Source organism: Pinus tabuliformis, chromosome 2_2 (assembly GCF_031772625.1).
Source record: "Pinus tabuliformis cultivar Carrire ecotype Pingquan chromosome 2_2, CPIR1, whole genome shotgun sequence".
Lineage (NCBI taxonomy): Eukaryota > Viridiplantae > Streptophyta > Pinopsida > Pinales > Pinaceae > Pinus > Pinus tabuliformis.
This window is the reverse complement of record NC_142300.1, coordinates 956,912,768-956,933,115: the sequence shown is the minus strand read 5'-3', so window position 1 is coordinate 956,933,115 and position 20,348 is coordinate 956,912,768. Positions and strand designations below refer to the sequence as shown.

Sequence of the window (20,348 nt, the reverse complement as noted above, 5' to 3'; positions counted from 1 at the left end):
AAATATGTTGAATTAATGTAAAATTAATAGAGCTATGGATAATATTATAAAATGTAAGGATTAAAATAATTTTAATTTTAATTGCCATCAAGTCCAGTAGTTCAGTGAGTTCCCCATGCCATAAACTCATTGAGAGTAGTCCCATTACTCCAAGGATTTATGGGCTTCCTAAGATTCATAAAGATGAGGCTACCCTAAGACCCATTGTCAATACCATTGGCGGTCCTACCTACCTTTTAGCTAAATTCCTTGCCTTAAAGCTTAAACCCTTAGTTGGCCGTACAGAGTCCTTCGTCAAAGACTCTGCTTCCTTTGTTGAAGAGCTCAAGAACATAAAGCTTGACCCTAGGGATATTCTTGTTAGTTTTGATGTAGTCTCCCTTTACACTTGCATCCTTATAAATGAGGTCATAGAAGTGATTAACTGCCTAACAGATCCTGATACAGCTCGGTTAGTTGAGATCTGTCTCACTTCCACCTTTTTCAGTTTTGAGGGCGAGTTCTTTGAGCAAACCTGTGGTGTTGCCATGGGCTCACCCTTTCCCCTGTCGTTGCTAATCTTTTTATGGAGGATTTCGAATCCAAGGCTCTATCCTCGGCCTGCCTCCTACCTAAACTCTGGAAAAGATTTGTGGATGACACTAATATCATCTAGTCGCATGGCCAAGAGGAATTGGATCTCTTCTTCCATCATCTCAACAATCAATCTGCAGCCATTAAGTTCACCATGGAACAGGAAGTTGATGGTTGCCTCCCTTTCCTTGATGTTCTTATTTCTAAGAATATTGACGGTTCCCTCTCCCACCAAGTGTTTCGGAAGAAAACACATATGGAGCAATATCTTCATGCCAGTTCCCATCATTTCCCAGCTCAAAAGTTGGGCGTTCTCAACACTCTCGCTACTCGTGCCCTAAGGATATCTGATGAAAAAAGCTTCGAGAAAGAGAAATCCCATCTCCTTAATGTCTTTGTTGAGAACGGTTATCGCAGATAGCTGGGTCAGAAGGTTTTTCTCAGAGCTTCCAATAATTCGGTTGCTAAAAAAGATCATAAAGTTTGAGTCCCAAGGGTCCATCTACCTTATGTTCAAGGGACCACTGATAGGATTGTGAGGATTCTTAGGAAGCATAATGTTCCCTCAACCTTTAGACCCCTTAACACCATTCGTAGACCCCTCAGATCAATAAAGGACCCTATCGACCCTAAGGACATGAAGGGGGTCTATATTATTCCTTGTTCTTGTGGGACCCCCTATATTGGTGAGACTGGGTGCTCCATTAATCAAAGAATTAGTGAGCACGCAGCTGATCTTAAACATAGGAAAACCAAGTCTTCCGCACTAGCAGAACATGCAGAGAAGACCAAACATCATGTATGTATTGAGAAGGCCAATGTTATTGCTAGAGTTTCGTAGTTTCATCACCGAAAATTTAGGGAAGCCATTGAGATTGAAAGGAGACCAAGCAATCTCAATAGAGAGGACTGTTGGAAGATCAATAATCGTTGGGTCCCGACCCTCACCTCATAGTTGTTTCCTCCCCTTCCGCCCCTCCCTCTTTTTGTAGCTTGTTCTAGAGTTTTTTTCCCTTTCTTATCCTTTAACCTTCTTTCTTTAGCCTATTCTTGGATCCTTTTTGGATTTCCTCCTTGATTTCTTATAATCCTTTTTATGAGAGATTCTTCAGCGTAAATCACATAGAATATCATTTGTCGACGCGTTTCCTAAAGGGTTAGGCTATATAGTATAAGATATTTAAAGAGCATATTTATGTTCTAAATTCTCGACTTTACTAATAAGTTTATATTAATATGTTACTCTTACCTTAATTAAATATTATTATAACAATACAATAAATCCTTACAAGTACTAATTTCCCGAGCAATAATAAGACTGGTTCCCATAAAGTCTACTATATATTGATACCCTAATCATATCGTATACTATTTTTAATATAGGTTAGATATCAGTATAGATATTCCCCTTTCATGACCAATTTAAAGAGATCTAGTATACATAATATAACGATAATTATTATTATTATTATTATTTTCTTAAGTGGGGGGAAGAGCATCCCCGCTGAAGAAGCAACATTTACATATAATCGCCGAAGCGAGTAGATACAACAACCGAAGCTGCGAAGCGAAATTGGGAATAGAGCCAGAGTCACATCCTTCACATTTTTCGAGGTAGTACAAATATCTGCCGCAGCAGAGCAAGTATCAACAACATTATACTGCAGGAGCAGCCGAAATCATGCATCGAGGGGAATAGAACCTGGGTGGGGAGGTGGCAAGCCGACCATCCCGACCGCGGGGCTATAAGCTTAGGTGCAAAAATTATTTTAATCCTTACATTTCATATTATTATCCATAGATCTATTAATTTTACATTAATTCAACATATTTTAAATATTAATATTCTCCCCTTTTCATAAATAATCTGAAGGGATCTAGTATATATAATATAATGATAACTAAGATCATTTTAATCCTTAATTAAGACTAATACTATAACATTATTATAATAATAATATAATATTAATTATTAGTTATTATTATACCCTTTTTATTACTAACTATTATTTCAAGCCATTTTAATATAAATATTAACTTAAGCATTGTTAAAGTTTCACTTAAATAACATATGATAAATATCAAAATAATATTTTAGTATTATAATATTATATAATTAAAATTGATTATTAGTCATATTGAGTTGTTTTTGGTTAATCTTAACCTAATTGTTAGATGATGATCCCTATTTAATATATAGCCTTAATCTGATTTTTGATGAACCATTTGTTGGTTCTAAGTGCGTCCACAAATATTCTACACCAAAAAACTTCTTGTAAAATATAATTTTTTTATAAATATTTAGATATTACCGATGATGAGAGAGATAAACATGATTAATGTGAACCACTTTTATTAATACAAAAGTGTTAGTTTTTTCTGGTTTAAAATAAAAGGTATTTCAGTGGTTTTCAACCTTTTCATAGAAATTGAGAACCCTATACCAAAATCTAGACAGAATCCCTAACCCGAACAGGTATTTAAGGAAACAAATACATACAAACCCTAACGTACAGCATCAACAGCATAAAACCCTACCAGCCCTTCGAAACCTTACCAGATTTCGTTGAGGTATTTTTTTGGTCGTGGGCATCGTTTCGAACTGTTGTCTGATTCTGCAGAATGGCCACAGAAGAAGAGAGCGGCTCTAAACGTCCCAAGGATTTGCGCCGTTATTGCTGCAAAACTTGTGGAATCACAAGATCAAAGCGCATTCTGCTCAAGCTCCACATAATCTCTAGCCACGGAGTAGGCTTCTCATGCCTTTAATCGTCCAATGAAACCTCAATAAAATGGATTTTCTTGCTAATAGCGTTTCATGTGCATCTTTGCAGAGAGAAGCCCTAGAAAATGACGAAAGATTTGCTTCAGAGGTGAAAGGCCAGAGTCATAGGCGGTCTGCATGCGTTTGTCAAGATTGCGGGGCTTCGTTTAATAAACCTGCTCATCTTGAACAGCACAAGTTATCGCATACAGGCCAGGTTGGTGGCATGATAAACCCTTAAATTTACTCAAATTTGTTATTGCATTTGTATTTGTTGCTGAAACCCTTTAATTTTAATGAATGCCTTTTATAGTGGTATTAACAATAACGGGTGTCTGTGGTAGTAGTTTTATTCTTTAGTGGGCTTCTGCTGGGATGGTTTTTTTTTTGTTATTACTTCCAATGAGCAACTCGCTATATGCGATTAGCATTTTGGAGGAAGATAGCATGTCGCAACAAAGCTTGCTTTCATCAAGTCAATCCGCTGGCTGTACACTGCACTTCGTTCCTGCATAGACACCGTTCGACCTTAATGAAACAAATCCTGACCCTACCTAGATCCCTCGTTCATTTTTCTCACTCTGACAACGTTCGCTCCTCTCGTCTTTTCAAGTTATTCTCCGCCCGGGCTGACAGTCAGCCAGGTTTCTTCTTCCCCTCTCCTGATCTTTCCTTATCTGAAGGGTTTTAATCCTTATTTCCAGAATACCGGTCCTATCTTTGCTAATCAGTGGAAAGCCGCTCTTCTTCACCAGGATTGCATTTTGGCTATGTCAGAGAGGCTTCTTTTACATCCCATTACCTCTCGGCATCTTCGTATCCGTTTCTATATCTATATCCAGATATCTAAAGCTATCTAAGACGATTCGTGAGATCAAGGTACGGTTAGTGACTCGCCCCACAAGGCCAATGAACGGAGTGCTCGAACAAAGGAAGAGGAACTTTTACTTGATCGACGAGTTCCCTCCCATTTTCTGTCTCTAACGAGATATTCACGAAAGCGACTCCAAAAGCCAAACCCGTGATCATGATTTTACTTTTAACGATTCTCCGTGATGGCTTTGCTACTTTTAATGCATGTCCCTAATAAAATGGTTATTTTAATGGGTCTTTGTGTAGAGGTTTTTTAATTCTGGTGGATGCCCGTAAAGAAGGGCCCCCAGCCTGTAAAATAAGCTACAGACAGCAGGATAGTATCTGGCTTAACAGCCATAAAGACAAACAGAACTCGGAAAATGAACAGACTCAAACCGATAGAAGGAACAATAGAATCATTGCATCCATTAAATCTACTTTGTTTTGAAATACAGAGTGAGGCTCTATTTACAGCAAAGTAGGAGAAGTCTAGGATTTCACAAGGTGGTTTGCAGGTATACCAACAGAGCATTTAATAATTTACCTAAGTGAACTTAAACTGGGTACGTACATACGCCCCCTTAAGTGACGCTCAGGAAAGTATAAAAGGAGGTTAAATCTCAAAAATGGGTTGCGGTTACAAGGCCATGATAGTTATCCATGTACAGAATTCTCAGAACTGTAGGCAAAAAATCAAGGACTGAGACTACCCTCCACCCACTCCCAGGACAACTTTCGTCAGCCCTAGCAAGATACGAAGTTGTACGTACATAATATCTGTCAAGAGTTTAGTAAATATGCCAGCAACCTACAATTCAGTGCAACAATACTACAAATCAATAATCCTAGCACGAATCAACTGTCGGATGTAATGCATGTGGATTTCTATATGCTGCATTGAAGCTACTGACTGCTTGGAGATATGGACAGCACTCTGATTAGCACACCAAATTATAGTTTGGTCTTGCTGAATCTGTTGATCCAAATAGATGTTTTGGCGGCATTAACAACACTTTGGTTCTCTGCATCTGTAGAAGAAAGGGCGATGGCGCCTTGTTTCGTGCTAGACCAAAGAACAGGACCAGAGCGAAGATGAAAGAGCCAGATGTGGACCTGCAGTCATCAAGATCACCAGCCCAATTGGAGTCAATATTACCAACTAGATTTGCATTACCATCGGAAGAATATTATATATTTCAATTTTCACGTGTCCCTCTAATTAAGCAAAGAATTCTCTTTGCAGCTTTTCAGTGAAGCTCATGTGGTTCTTGCATGAATTGGGAAAACAACCCAACTGCATAGGAGATATTGGGACGACTAGAAGCTTGGTACAAAAGGCTACCAATCCAGCTGCTGAGACAACGTAACATTAACCAAAGGAGTGGAACACTTGGCTGGAACCTTTTGACCCCTGACAAAAATGTCATGGGTGCAAATTCGTAATCCAACATGTGAAATCTGCCTAAGAGTTCCCAAGGCATACTTGGGCTGAGAGATACCTATCCTGGATGCAGACTGAGTGATCTGTAATCAAAGAAAGTAGTGAAGGAGCCCTAAGTTTGTTGTGTTGAAATGTTGATGAACTGTGGACTTCACATGATCAATCAACGTAGGTGAACTCCCATTGAGAATGAGATCAACCACATTAAGAGCAAGGAGGAGTAGTTCATTGCCTTGCCACAAAATATGAACATTTGGATGAGAATAGTAGTGAGAAAATCTTAGAGAAGAAATGAATCCATCGTCTCATACCAAGCCCCAGGTGCTTGTTTAAGTGCAAGGACTTCTAATTTTGAAGACAAATGAAAAGTCCTGGATAAATCCAGGTGGTGGCTCCATGCATGCCTCTTCCTGTAAATCCCCCCGAAGAAAGGTAACTTTGACATCCATTTGGTGTCTACCTACTTTGAGATACAACTAGAGAATGAACGAGGCAAATAGAATTCATTTTAGCCATGGGGGCAAAGGTTTCAAAATAGCAATGCCTTCAACTTGAGAAAAACCTCTGGCAACCAATCAAGCCTTATAATTGTGTACAATATCATCTGCTGCGTACTTGGTTTGAAACTTTGGTGTACCCACTTAGGAAAAACGAATTTTATACTTGTCTACAATACCATCAGCTATATACTTGTCCACGATACCATCTGCTATTTCCAATCTAGGAAAGATAGTCATCTTCCATGGTTGTATCACACTCTACAACACCGTGAACCTCACTAAAGTCTTTTAGATCTGAAGCATTGGCCATAAATACTTCAGGAGTCTTTGAAACAAGGACCTAGTTTTTTACTGACCCCAATTAGGAAGCGGTATAAGAACTCCACACATTGTGCTTCAAGAGAACAATCATTAGCTGGAGAAGTTAACTTGAAAGAATCTGAAGCATTGGCCATAAATACTTCAGGAGTCTTTGAAAGAAGGACCTAGTTTTTTGCTGACCCCATTTAGGAAGCGGTAGAAGAACTCCACACATTGTGCTTCAAGAGAACAATCATTAGCTGGAGAAGTTAACTTGAAAGAAGAAAAAATATATGAAGATCCAAGATGCTGATGGGAATGCTCATCAAATCCAAAACTCTGTCTGATGATTAACTTGTGTGTCAGGATCAAGTAATCCTCACCCTTTAACATCTTTTGGGTAGCCAACAAATATGCAAGGTATATTTTGTATATCCATTGACTTGCATTTTTCATTGGGAATGTTGGCCTAATCATTACACCCAAAGGCTTTGAGATGGCCTATGGGGGTTTGTCCTGTTCAAGCTTCCTCTGGGGTCACCACTTAGACAGACGTCTTTGTGAGGTGTGCAACTATGAACATCATTTATACAACTGATGGATTCAGCCAAAAATTGTGGAGTAAGATCTGTAGAATGGATCATACAATTTGCCTTCTCCTTCAAGGTACATTTTTTTTTCAGCAACACCATTTTGCTGTGGATGGTAGGGCACAGTCTGTAGCAGCCGAATACCTTCAGTGGTACAATAGTCTTCAAATCATTGGTTGATGAATTCACAGCCATTATCTTTATGCGAACATTCGGTAGGTTTTCTAGATTGCTTTTCAATTAAGCTTCAAATATAAGCAAAATGTCAACAGCCTCACTTTTGTTCTTTACAGGTAGACCCAAGTGTGTCTGGAGTAGTCATAAATGAGTGTAAGCAGATAGCGGGCTCTTGGTAAAAACAAGATAGGAAAAGGGCATGCAATATCACTGTGAACAAGTTGAAGAGCTTCTGAAGCTCCAAATTTTTTCATTATCAGATGTATCTTGAAGATGTCCACCAAGGAGAGCCAAACCATCTGGAAAAAAATTCAAGCAGTAGCCAATGATGAGCATGCCAAGCAGCTGTAAGCAATGCCAAGCAATCTATGAAGCCACAAAGAGGGGCAACTGGTAGATGCTGCTAAAGCGACCCAGCAATCCTCAGATCTTAAAATGAAGGTGGCTGAGGAATATAGAGGAAACTGATGCCCTGCAGCTCTGGTACCATGTAAAATAAAACTAAAAACAATAGGATAATATCAGGCTTAACCTTATACAAACAAAAGAACATAGAAAATGAACAGAGACTCTAACTAATATAAGGGACAAGAGAATAACTGCATCTGTTAAATCTGCTGTGTCTTAAAGTAGACTGAGGCCCTCTTTACAGAAAAGTAGAGAGTGAGGCCCACTTTACAGAAAGGTGGGAGGAATCCAGCATTTAGGAAGGTGATTGCCAAGTATACCAACCGAGCATTTAATAATATACCCAAGTGAACTTAAACTGAGTATGTACTACTATAGTATTACACCGTCATGGCCAAACAGCCAGCGTAGTAGAAAATATAAGAAGTCTGACTGTAAACTGCCAGTCAACAGGTCCAAAATAACCAAAATTCTCACCCAAAAGCTGTTCTAGCCACCCTTCCAAAGCATCAATCTTATATGACTGGTAACTGGTAATTATATTGCTGTACAGAGTCACAGACTGATTGAACAAATAACCTACCTTATGGAACATGATAAAAACAGAGAGCTACATTAAATCTGCACTTTAAGGGGCTGCTTCCTTAAGGCCAACTTGGTTCTCCATGATGTATGCAGCTGGTTGCATATCCAGATATCTGCTGATGACCTTGTTATGTCTGATCCTGCAGCATAGTTCCGTGATACCTTGAAATGATAATGATGTTCAGAGGCTTGCTCCTTAACTTGAGGCGAACATGACTGCATGGGCAGTGCTATAAGTTGAATATGAGCTGTAATTTTGAAAACGAAATAGTACAGGAAGTCCATTCCTTCTGCCAGTTCCTCATACCTCCCCAGATGCTAATGCATGAATTCTACAAAATTACAAATTCTTGTTTTTTAATTGAAATGCTGAAAGTTGAAGAGCAATCTTAGTTGCTTGCTGGTCCTGGACTCAAGTCTTTGCTGTGAACTTATATTCCCAATCATTCTGTCATCTCAACCACCTGCTAGAGCAATTTGATAAATCACTTTTTGCCTTTGAAATATGGTTCTCACATTCTTTATTCCTTTCCTGACATCTGATAGTTCACACATAACACAGACCAGGCTGGCTATGATTATTAGCCATGGATAGGTGTTCAGAGTCCAACACATAGAAAGCTAACAAAGACCAGAATACTTACCCATTCACCCCCTTGAAAATGTGCTCATCATCATGGCTGCAGCGAAGTGCCAGGGAAACTATCAGATGTGCCAACCTGACATTCCACAGTGGAACAATCAAACCACTCTCAAGGACCATCCTCATTTTGCTGCCCATGGTGATACCTGATGCATGCAGTGTGAAATAAAAGAGTATGCCAACCCAACATTCTACAGCAGAAAAATAAAACCACATTCAAGGACCATCCTTATTTGGCTGCCCTTAAGAACACCTGATGCATCCATTGTGAAATTAAAGACCACTCACCTCTGCGGGGGCATTAACTCTTGCTTTCTGTTTGCATGCCTCTGTTGACACTTTGGTTTATGATTTGTAGTCATGCATTAGGTGATCGCTCCTAATTTAACACTCATCACTTGGCCTGGATGTCTGCACTTGAATTATAGATGTGCAGGACCTAGAAAAAATTCTATTTTTTTCAAACTTCTCTGGCAGTACTTCAACCTGGCTTTGTCTTACTAGGCAGACATCTTACAGAATGATGTAGTACTATGATAGAGGATTCTCTTAGCACAGCTGCACTTTTTCTTCTTGTCAGCTTTATCAACGCAAGGCCTGGATAAACTGAAAGTGCTGCTTCATTATTTGAAGCATAGTTCAGATGCCTAGTATGGGTAAGTTCTTGATTTCCTCTGGGATCTGGAATGATACCCCCATTTGCTTACCATGGATAGGTGTTTTGATTTTAATGGGTGTCTGTGGTAGTGGCTTTACTTATATTGTGTGCCTTGTAGTAATGGCTTTAATTTTGTTGAGTACCTGAAATAGTGGTTTTGATATTGATGGGTGCCTGAAATAGTGGCATTGATTTGGAGGGTGCCTGAAATAGTGGCTTTCATTTGGATGAGTGCCAGTAACAATTGTTGGCTTTATTTTTAATGGGTCTGTAATAATAGTGTTCTTAATTTTAAAGTGTAAGAAGTTATAATATTTTTCATTTTGTTGGAAGCATTCAATAGAAGTGGTTTTATTTTTAGTGGGTGTCTGTAACAATAGTGGTTTCAATTGTAAAGAGTGTTTGCAATAGTGGTTTAGGTTTAATATGTCTGTAACAGTGTTCATAATATTAAGGAGTCTGTAATGGAAGTTTTAATTTAAATGAGAACAGTGGTTTTAATATAAATAGGGATATTAATGCATCTGTAATGGAAGTTTTAATTTAAATGCGAACAGTGGTTTTAATATATATAGGGACTCTCTAATAGTGTTTTTAATACAAATTGACATCTGAAATAGTGAGATTAATTTTAATGGATGGATGACATGGTGGTTTTAATCTTGTTGTATCTTCAATGTTTGTTTTAATTTCAATGTGAGCATCCAATGGTGGTTTAAATTTCCATGTATGACACCAATGGTGGTTTTAATTTGAATATATGCCTACAATGGTGGTTTTAATTTCTATGTCTACCTGGAATGGTAGTATTCAAGTTCTTTTCTGCAGGAGGTTTGTAACCCAGGTTAGTACAAGGGAGGAGACTGCCTTGGAAGAGCTGGGTGTTTGAATGCGTGACAGCACAGGATCCCATCCGAACTCCACAGTGGTGAGGGAGGGCAGAGTATCCATGGATTAGTACCAGGTGGGGTGACCCCCTGAGAAGTTCCTTCTGCCTTCTACTCGCTCACGCTTCATCATTATCATACATGTTTGTTGCAATCACAGGTTGGTTTATTCTATTCTGTCATTTATTTGCTATTCATCTGCACAATTGGTCAAAATGATATTTTTTAAACATTTCCTAAACATTTAATTAAATGTGGTGCATCATGTGTGTGATCATATTGTTGTAGGATGAAATCCCCAACAATTAATAAGCCACTTTGGTAATTACTAATCTTGGAAATAATAAGGCTTCACAATGATAACAACCTAAAGGGGATTAACAAACATTTCCCTACCAATTTATTAAAACTGATGTATGTGTGTGTGAGTCATCTTATTATTAATTGCTTAAATTCTCAACAAATTGCCAATGTTAATATTTATGAAGTTTGTAATTGCTTTTTTTAATATTGCAGAGAACTTTTGTTTGCCCAGTAGATGGTTGCTTTTGCAGTTACAAGAGGCAGGACCATTTAAATCGTCACATGATAAAGCATGAAGGAAAGTTATTTGTGTGCCCCAAAGAGGACTGCAAACTGCAGTTATCAACTATGTCTAATTTGAAACGCCATATGGAGCGGCATAGAGAGAGAGGTGAGTCATGGAAGAGTCTGAATCTACAATCCAAAGAGGTGAAGAAGTATCCTTGCCCAAAGCCATGCTGTGGGAAGGTTTTTAAAAATCCATCAAGGCTAGTAAAGCACCTAGATGATGTGCATTGTAAGTATTTGTCCCCTCACTGCAAATATGTCTCATTTGTTTGCACTAGAACTGAGTGTTTGATTATTGCTTAGAATGATCGTAAGTCTGAGTGTTAGTTTAGTTAAGCATTTGATATCAGTTCTGCTTATTTATATTCCTACACCTTTAACATGAAATTTTGTGTGGGGCAAAACTTTTTCCCAATAGCAATGTTGTTTGAAACTCTATATGGACTTTGTTTTCTAGTAAAATTTCTAATTGGTAGGTCTAGCTTTTGGAAGATGAGTTGCCTTTTTAGATTACCTTTAAGATATTTATGATGAAGCATAATCTACATGGTAACAGGAAAAGGATTGAACATTTTAGCATTCATTTGATATGCAAAGATACAAATCACATCTTGAAATTTTGGATATTAATCTATTCTTGACATGCTGTCCTTTATAAGCAGTTTATGTAAGTGACTCATAGGTTAGTGAGAGGTGGTTTATAAGACATTATACCTCCAAAAAGTTTTAAAAATCTGGAAGCTGGCTTTGGGATGCAAGTCCCTGAGTTGATGTGATAGCAGTCTCCCATAATTCGTTACCAACCTTGTCTGTGGTTTCAGTGTGATGCACGGGTGCCCTCATTGGCTCATTGTTGTTATCAACACAATGTCTGTAATAATTAATCTAGTCGAGACAAGTTGTCCTTTATAAGCAGTTTCTGTAAGTAATCCATAGGTTAGTGAGAGGTGTTTTATAAGACATTATGCCTCCAAAAAGTTTTGCAAATCTGGAAGCTGGCTCTGGGATGCAAGTCCCTTTGTTGATGTGATAGCAATTTCCCATAATCCAGTACCAACCTTATCTGTGGTTTCAGTGTTATGCACTCTTAATTTATCTACATGATGTCTGCACTAATTAATCTAGTCTTGACATGCTGTCATTTATAAGCAGTTTATATAAGTGATCCATAGGTTAGCGAGAGGTGGTTTGTAAGAGTTTACACCTCCAATTTTTTTTGTAAATCTGGAAGCTGGCTCTGGGTTACAAGTGCTTGTGTTGATGTGATAGCAGTCTCCCATAAACCAGTACCAACCTTGTCTATGGTTTCAGTGTTATGCACTCCGGTGCGCTTGTTTGTTTGCTCATTGTTGTTATCTACACAATGTCTGTAATAATTAAAGTCTGACTACTACAGTGGCTAGGATTTTGTTCCACATTAATACTCATAATTGTTAATGTTAGGTGTGTCTGCTTTGAATGCTTTTACACGGTGAATGATTGCGAGACATTGGTAGTTTGTAACTTTGTATAGTTTGCAAGACATTATTTGCAATTATGGACCAGAAGATTTGCTATTCAGGAAGATGGTATCAGATTTTGAAGAGCGAATCCATACAAGTGAATTGAATTAAAGAAAATGTGGAATAACCTGTTCAGAGTTTTGTTAAACCCAACGTTTCGGACTTCTATGTGAGTCAATCTTCAGGGGAACACCAGTTTTTCTTGAGAAGATTGGTGTGGAAATCACTGAGCATGATAACTCTGGTACTAACATCACTAGCAGTTTTGGTTTGTGGTTGTTATGTCCATAATATGGGCGCAAGTCTTAATATTACAGCGACATATCATTATGTTGAGATTCTGTTCCACATCATACTCTTCCATATCCATTTTTTTTTGATATATAGAAGCTTTTAAAAACATGAGACTTCAAATTTTATGTGTGCCAATTTTGGATCGAATTACTGTATTTGCCCTTCCTACACAGGTTCCAAAACTGGTAAATCTGTAAACATAAAAATCAAATTCCTTGTGTTTTCACAAACTTATTTGTAACCAAAAATTGGATAACAAAGGTGAGTACTGGCTTGGAACAGAATTCCAAGATGGTGATGCATCACTGGTCCATGGGTCTGATCCTTATCCCTCAAGCTCCATCATGAAGGCATATCCTATGGAGAAGGAAACGGATCCTGCCATATCAAACTCATTCAAAAATGTTTTATTTGACCCCTTTCAATTTTTTTGTTTGTTTGAAATTATAATTATAATTTGTAATTTAAATTGTAAAAAATCCCAAAGGGCCAAAGCCTCTGCCAACCAAAAGCCCACTCATCCTCTCAGAAGACTGATTTCCCCATTGCATAGTACAAAACATTGGGACTGCAGACCATCATGTCATATAGGGACTGCAAGCAAGTTTGGAAGATTGATGCTCCTGGATCAACATCCGTCATCTACAGAGTAATGCTTGGAAGTCTCAAGACTGAAGCTTTGTGATATTTCGTGTTGTGAATATAATATATAAAAATAATAATAATTAATTAAATATGTTGTTACATACAGATTGAAGCACTTCAAATTCAAAGGACTCATGAATGGGTCCCAAAAAATGCTATGAAGTTTACGAAGGATCTCATAAATCTTATAGCCCCTGCTCTGTTTATAGAACAGGTATGTAAGTTTGTTGTATGTGGTTGAGAGCTAAAGATATAATTCAATTTGATTAAATTTTTTGATCTAATGAACTTTCCCTTAAAGAATGTTGTTCTCTTTTTAAATCGACTTACCTGTTTCTACAATTCAAACTGAAGTGATACACAGAAAAGAGCTTTGGCAGTCCTAAATGTAACTTGTATAAACAACAGTGTATGGTAACCATCCATTGAAGCATTCTCATTGTTATTGGAAACAGGCCTGTTATAGTTGGGCTTGTTAAAGAATATGAAAATTCTTCTGTACTGTTGCATCTGTTAGAAATCCTAAAGTATTCTGTACAAAATCCGCGATCAGTTCTAAAAATTGTAAAGGATCAAAAATTTAGTTTTTAAAACCGTTTTCAAAAACGGTTACCGGTCAAACCGGCCGGTTAGCAAGGCTGCCGGTCCGAACCGGCCAAAAAACCCGGTTTGACTTGGCATTTCACCTTTTTTTGGCCCTAACTGGTGAAAACCGGCCGGTTTAGGACAAAACCGGCCGGTTTGTATCAAACCGGCCGGTTTGTATCAAACCGGCCGGTTTTGTCCTAAACCGGCCGGTTTTAGGCATGCCCACCGTAAAGTTTAAAAATCATATTTTTAACTGTGTTTCAGGGGTTTTGGGGGGAAACTAAGGGTGTTTCAACCCTAACAATGTTAGCAATTCATGGTAATGTTAAATTCTTAAAGTAAAAGTGACATTTCCTTTAATTTTCATTTTCATCCTTTTACTTAAATTTTTAACATTACCATGAAATGACTCAGGATGTTTGAGAGTGGTTTCGACCTCATTGGATTTCATATGGAGAAACTAGAATTTTAGATTTCACTCAAAATTCAGCAGACTTAATGGTTTTCAGGATTTCATGGTTTGGGGCTAAACAATAAATGCAATCGGAGCTCCAAATGATGAGCAAAACTCCTGATCTAGATGCCATTGTGTTGGACAATATTGATCCAACATCAGAATGGGTGGAGGAGACTGAAGAACCGGTGTTTGAGGCTGATTTTGATATCGACATGGCTTTAGCGGGAGATGATGCAGATTATGTGGTGGCATCAGAACTAGGATCAATAGCGGCATCAAGGAAAGGCAAAGAACCAATGGAAGGCACTAGTCATGCAGGTCGACCAACTCGTGCTTCCATTAGGTCCACTTCTATTGTCATTGGTGGCATTGATACTGAGGTTGTAGATCAGGCTGAGGCATCCTCAGACTCTGAACCAGATGATGTCTATGTAGCTCCTGATGATGATCCTGTGTCTAGTAGTGGTGATGAACTTGATGATTGATCATGTGTACACTGTAGACTTGTAGTAGGTCAATGGCCTCATAGCTTGCCGCATTGTTTTTGGACTTTATAGGCCATTTAGAGCCTCATTTCTTATGTATTTTGCTATTTTGTCGATGATATGTATTGTACTCGGTGCCATTTTGATATATTCACCTTTACATGGTATATAAATGAGCAAACTTTGCATATTTTGTCTCTATTGGCTTGGAATCATGGTTTTACATCTTAAAAATAGTTTTGTTTCATTAAAAATTAATTATTTAATGTATTTTTTTAAAACCGGTTCGTTTAGACCAAACCAGTCCCGGTTAGACCGGTTCCGGTCGGTAAACCGGTTCATTAGGTGGACCGGTCCGGTCACCGGTTCCGGTTTTAAAAACATTGATCAAAATATCTGCATTACAGAATTATAAAGTGATTTTAGAAAAAAATTATCTTTTTCTTTTCTTTTCTGGCCATTTTCGTGCTGTGTTTGGATCCTGGCTTTTCAAAAAAGCTGGTGTATCTGCATTCCTGTTTTGGTAACTTAGGTTTTGGCTTTGTATTGCATCCTGCAATACAATTCCTGTGACTCTTATAACTTGTTATAAGAAACACTGGAATGACCATGCCACTGTAAGAGATGTGCTTTATTATGCAAAGAGGATCCAAGCTATTCTAACTGTGAGGGCTCATATGCCTTCCCCATGTTATAAGAGTTGGAGAAGTTAGAAGTTAGAACACCACATTATGAAGGTGTAACAGCCCCATCTTCCATTTCAAGAAGTTTGTTCTTGCTTCATTGTGGTGATCAAATGAAGCAAGGTCTTGTATATGAATCCTGGATCTTTGTTTATAGGTGTTCACACTCAGATTGGCATTTTTTGTTAATGCACATTTATAGTGGTTCTAATATTTTAGATTTCAAGATTTCAAGTATATCAACTTCAGTGTCAATGGAAGTGTTTACCCTCAGATTGGCATTTTTTGTTAATGCACATTTATAGTGGTTCTAATATTTTAGATTTCAAGTATATCAACTTAAGAGTCAATGGAAGTGTTTGCCCTCAGATTGGCATTTTCTGTTAATGCACATTTATAGTGGTTCTAATATTTTATGATTTCAAATATATCAACTTCAGTGTCAATGGAAGTGTTCACCCTCAGATCTGCATTGTTTGTTAATGCACATTTATAGTGGTTCAAATATTTTATGATTTTAAGTCTATCAACTTCAGTGTCAGTGAAATATCGACATGCAGAGAAACTCTGGTTTGTGCGTGTAAGTCTGCATTTAGACAATTGATGCATTATAGAAGTTCAAATTGGTCAAATCCTACTAGTTTAATCTCAATTACACTGGAACCCTAATGTACTTGTTCATACAGGCCAGATCAACACAGAGAGTGGTGATTTCAAACTGTTCCAAATTTTCAATGAGCAGTCTTACTGTATACTTTCCACTGTAATAAAAACAGCGTCACATGCCTCCCATAAGTTATATATAGAGTTGGAGAAGTTAAAAAACCAGATTATTAAGGTGTAACAGCCTGGTTTTCCATTTCAATAAGTTATATATAGAGTTCCACCTTTGTTGATAGGTGTTCACCTTCAGATTGACATAGTTTGTCTAATATTTACAACTTTATGTAAATATTTTGGCTTCAGTGTCAATGAATTTTTGACATACAGAGACGTTGTTTTTAAATGTAGATATGCATTTAGCCATCGATGCATTATAGATGTGCAAAATTCTAACATTGTTATGCTAGTTATACCAGAACTGTAAAGGACTTTGTCTATACAGGTCAGAATAACACAGAGAAGGATGAATTCAAATTGTCGCCCCAAATTTCCAATAAGCAGTGTTAGTGTAACCTTTGCACTGTAATAAGGACATCATCCTTTGCACTGTAACAAGGATAGCTTAGCCCGTGCAAGGATGTGCACCTGCTCTGCAGGCTATCCACTAACCAATCTATATTGATCCTAATCTGGTCAAGGCAAAAATGTTGATTTTGCGATACGTTAATGGAATGCTGAGGTGATACTTTCAGATGATTGTCAATCTCTGGTGGCTAAAATTGACTGTCTTGTAAGATGGCTAGGAGACTTTAAGTATCAAATATACTTGATCTGAATAGGTTTTAAGTGGCTGTTTTCGAAGTAAATTGTAGCAGAGCTAAATCCAATGTGCCACATTAAATCACTTGCTTAAATGTTTGCTTTTTTTCTGAATATTATTATTGAAACTCGCATTTACTCTTTCAACCATCATGGTTTAATGAAAGTTGGAGAAGGAAATTCACTTCCTGGGGGTGGGTTTATGTTGCAGGTATTCTAACTTCAATATTTATTGGCAAGGAAATATCCTGTTTATCAAAATATGAATGTTTCTAGTGTGATTTTATCTTTACATGTACAAGAAAGATAAAGTTTGCCTGAAACAATCTGAAGATGTAAAATCAGAAACCTGAGGCTGTGCACAGTAGGCCAATGACACTGGTTATACTTGCTGAAATATAGTGCTAAATGAAATATATCATTTATAATACACCTTATGTTACCTAAACGGTCTCCAAGTTTTTTTCAGAACAATATCTTTGTTGTCACCTTTGCATTGATGGTGCGTAGGCTCCCGTATGTACTTCAAGTTTTTTTGCACTCAGTAATTTTTGTGCTGTAGGGTTCTTCTAAATATTTGAGGCATTGTAGTCTGTTTATTAATTGCAAATGCTTCTTGTCTGCAGCTACAACATATGTACAAGTTGTTTGCTGTGAGCCTGGCTGTTTGAAGTACTTCACAAATGCAAATGCTTTGAAAGAACACGTGCAACAGAACCACAGCCGTGTTTGTTGTGAAGTTTGTGGGAGTCAACAATTGAAGAAACAGATCAAAAGGCACATGCGCATTCATGAAAGCCAAACGTGTGGGGAGAGGATAAAGTGCCACTTCGACAATTGCTTGCATAGTTTTACTAAAGTATGTTTATTTATATAAGTTAACAATTTTTATTTTTATTTTTGGTATACAAATGGAAATTTCGCTTTTTACTTGGCATGGAATGGTAATCTAAGCATATTTTCTCCAGAAATCAAATCTCAATAAGCACATGAGAGCAGTGCACCTTGGATTAAGACCATTTAAGTGTAGATTTCATGAATGTGAAATGAGTTTCGCACATAAGTCTGTGAGAGACAATCATGAGAAGACAGGGAGACATTGCTATGTACAGGTGAGTCTAGCAAAGACAATCTTTTAGTTTCTCTATTTTTTCTACAGTATTCTGTATAATCTAGTGAATTTGTTTCCATTTAACAGGGAGATTTCTTGGAGGAGGATGCTGCCTTTCAGTCAAGGCCACGTGGTGGTCGAAAGAGAAAAGCGTTTACAATCAACACTCTCTTGAAAAAGAGAGTAGCATGTCCAGATCGAAGCAGCACTGTTCTTGACAGTGGATCATCCTTTTTAGATTGGTTAATTTCAAGCGGCAGGGAATGATCCTCGAGACGATGGAAAACCTAGTAAAATGTTTTTTGCACCAGATTGGAGTGGTAAAATGTAGAACAGCATTTCAAGTGCATGTTACAAGATTCAAATGCTATTAAACATGTGTTTTAGGGGCAGGGTGGTCAGATAGGATTTCTTCTACGGAGTTCCTTGGTTACCATGGGCACTAGATTGGCGGCGAGGGTGTTATTGAAGTTTTTGTCTATAGGTCATGCCGGCAATTTCTATTTGAAAGGGGGGCGGGGGGTTATTTAAGTGTGTCTATAGGTCTTTTTTGGGGGTCAAGGTCTGTGCAGCTGTATTCAATATTTAATGTGATATGATGTACATGTTAGTTTCAAGCAAATGAACATGTTACCTCATACCACAATGTATTGTGATGAGGACGTTACATCTTTACCGTCACTGTCACAAATACATTCGGATGTGAATGAAATTTTTTTATGCCTACATGTCAGGGTATTTTAATATTACTAATGTTGAATGGAATTCTTTTATACTAATGTTAGAATTATTTTAATACTATGAATGATTTTTTTTTATACCACATGTCAGGTTATTTTATAGATTACTTGGGTTGGTTAATCAATCATATACATATCAGGTATAGTGAATCAATCATATACATATCAGGTATAGTGAACTGCAGTATCAGATTATTTTATAGTGAACTGCGGTTACACATATCATGTAAATGAACATGTTACTTCCTACATATCATGTTACTCTCGTGTAATTGAGTTGGTCAGCCATATATATATAACCTATCATGTTAGTCTCGTTCGTGTAATTGGGTTGGTCAGCCATATATGCATATGCACTATCTACAGCAATAGCCAAAATTTTTATTGTCTAAATAAATTTGTCTATACAATTTTATTTATCTTTGTATAATTTTATTTATCTTTGTAAATAATAAATGGTACAAAGCGATTTAGGTTATATATTTACGTTTATAACAATAAATATATAATTGTGGTGGCTTTAGCTAAAAATGTTTTTTGAGCTCGGGTAATTATTATATATCACAATTTATGTTTCACCAAAAATCTTTCAAAAACATTTTTGAGCTCGGGTAATTATTATATATCACAATTTATGTTTCACCAAAAATCTTTCAAAACTATTTTAGTAATAAATAAAGTTTACTATTAATAATCTTACACCAAAAATCTTTGAAAACTATTTCAGTAATAAATAAATGGTACAAAGCAATTTATGTTATATATTTACATTTATAACAATAAATATATAATTGTGGTAGCTTTAGCTAAAAATGTTTTTTTAGCTCTGGTAATTATTTTGTATTACAATTTATGTTTGAAGAAAAATCTTTAAAAACTATTTCAGTAATAAATAAAGTTGACTATTAATAATCTTACAATTTATGTTTGAACAAAAATCTTTGAAAACTATTTCAGTAATAAATAAAGTTAGACTATTAATAATCTTTTGGATTGTATAAATTTCCAAAATAAGATCAGTAAAGTTGACTATTAATAATCTTTTGGATTTTATAAATTTCTAAAATAAGTTTATGGAAATGATTTTCATATTTAAACAATAATCTTTCTCCATAAGAAAATTCTAATTGGAAAATTAATACGTGTTGTAAATATTTGAACTTTTGAATTTTATCTATTAAAATAGCATTGTTTAAAACCCATTGTTTAAAACCCAGGAAAAATTCATTATCAACATAGAAACTCTTAAGAAATTAACCTTTACACTCAGTGTTCAGTGAAAGGAAATGCTCACAATTAGTGATTCTGCAAACATTCTCCAAAAAATAATGTGTATTTATTTTTCTAACTTTACAACTTAGAGCCTCGCTCTATTTATGGATAGGCTGACTTTACACTGATTTAAAATACAATGTTTAGGGCGGACAACCCTATGAATTTACGAGGGGG

The 20,348-nt window shown here is 36.8% G+C and overlaps 1 protein-coding gene across 1 annotated transcript; it reads left to right on the top strand.

Moving 5' to 3' along the window:
• The first annotated feature begins 3,008 nt into the window (after positions 1 to 3,008).
• On the top strand, positions 3,009 to 18,908 carry TFIIIA (transcription factor IIIA). Its single transcript, XM_089405538.1, has 6 exons — positions 3,009 to 3,321; positions 3,408 to 3,554; positions 10,898 to 11,201; positions 17,675 to 17,907; positions 18,017 to 18,160; positions 18,247 to 18,908. Exons 1-6 carry the CDS (start codon positions 3,196 to 3,198, stop codon positions 18,424 to 18,426), a joined length of 1,134 nt encoding a protein of 377 aa, XP_089261664.1. The 5' UTR covers positions 3,009 to 3,195; the 3' UTR covers positions 18,427 to 18,908.
• Positions 18,909 to 20,348: the final 1,440 nt, after the last annotated feature.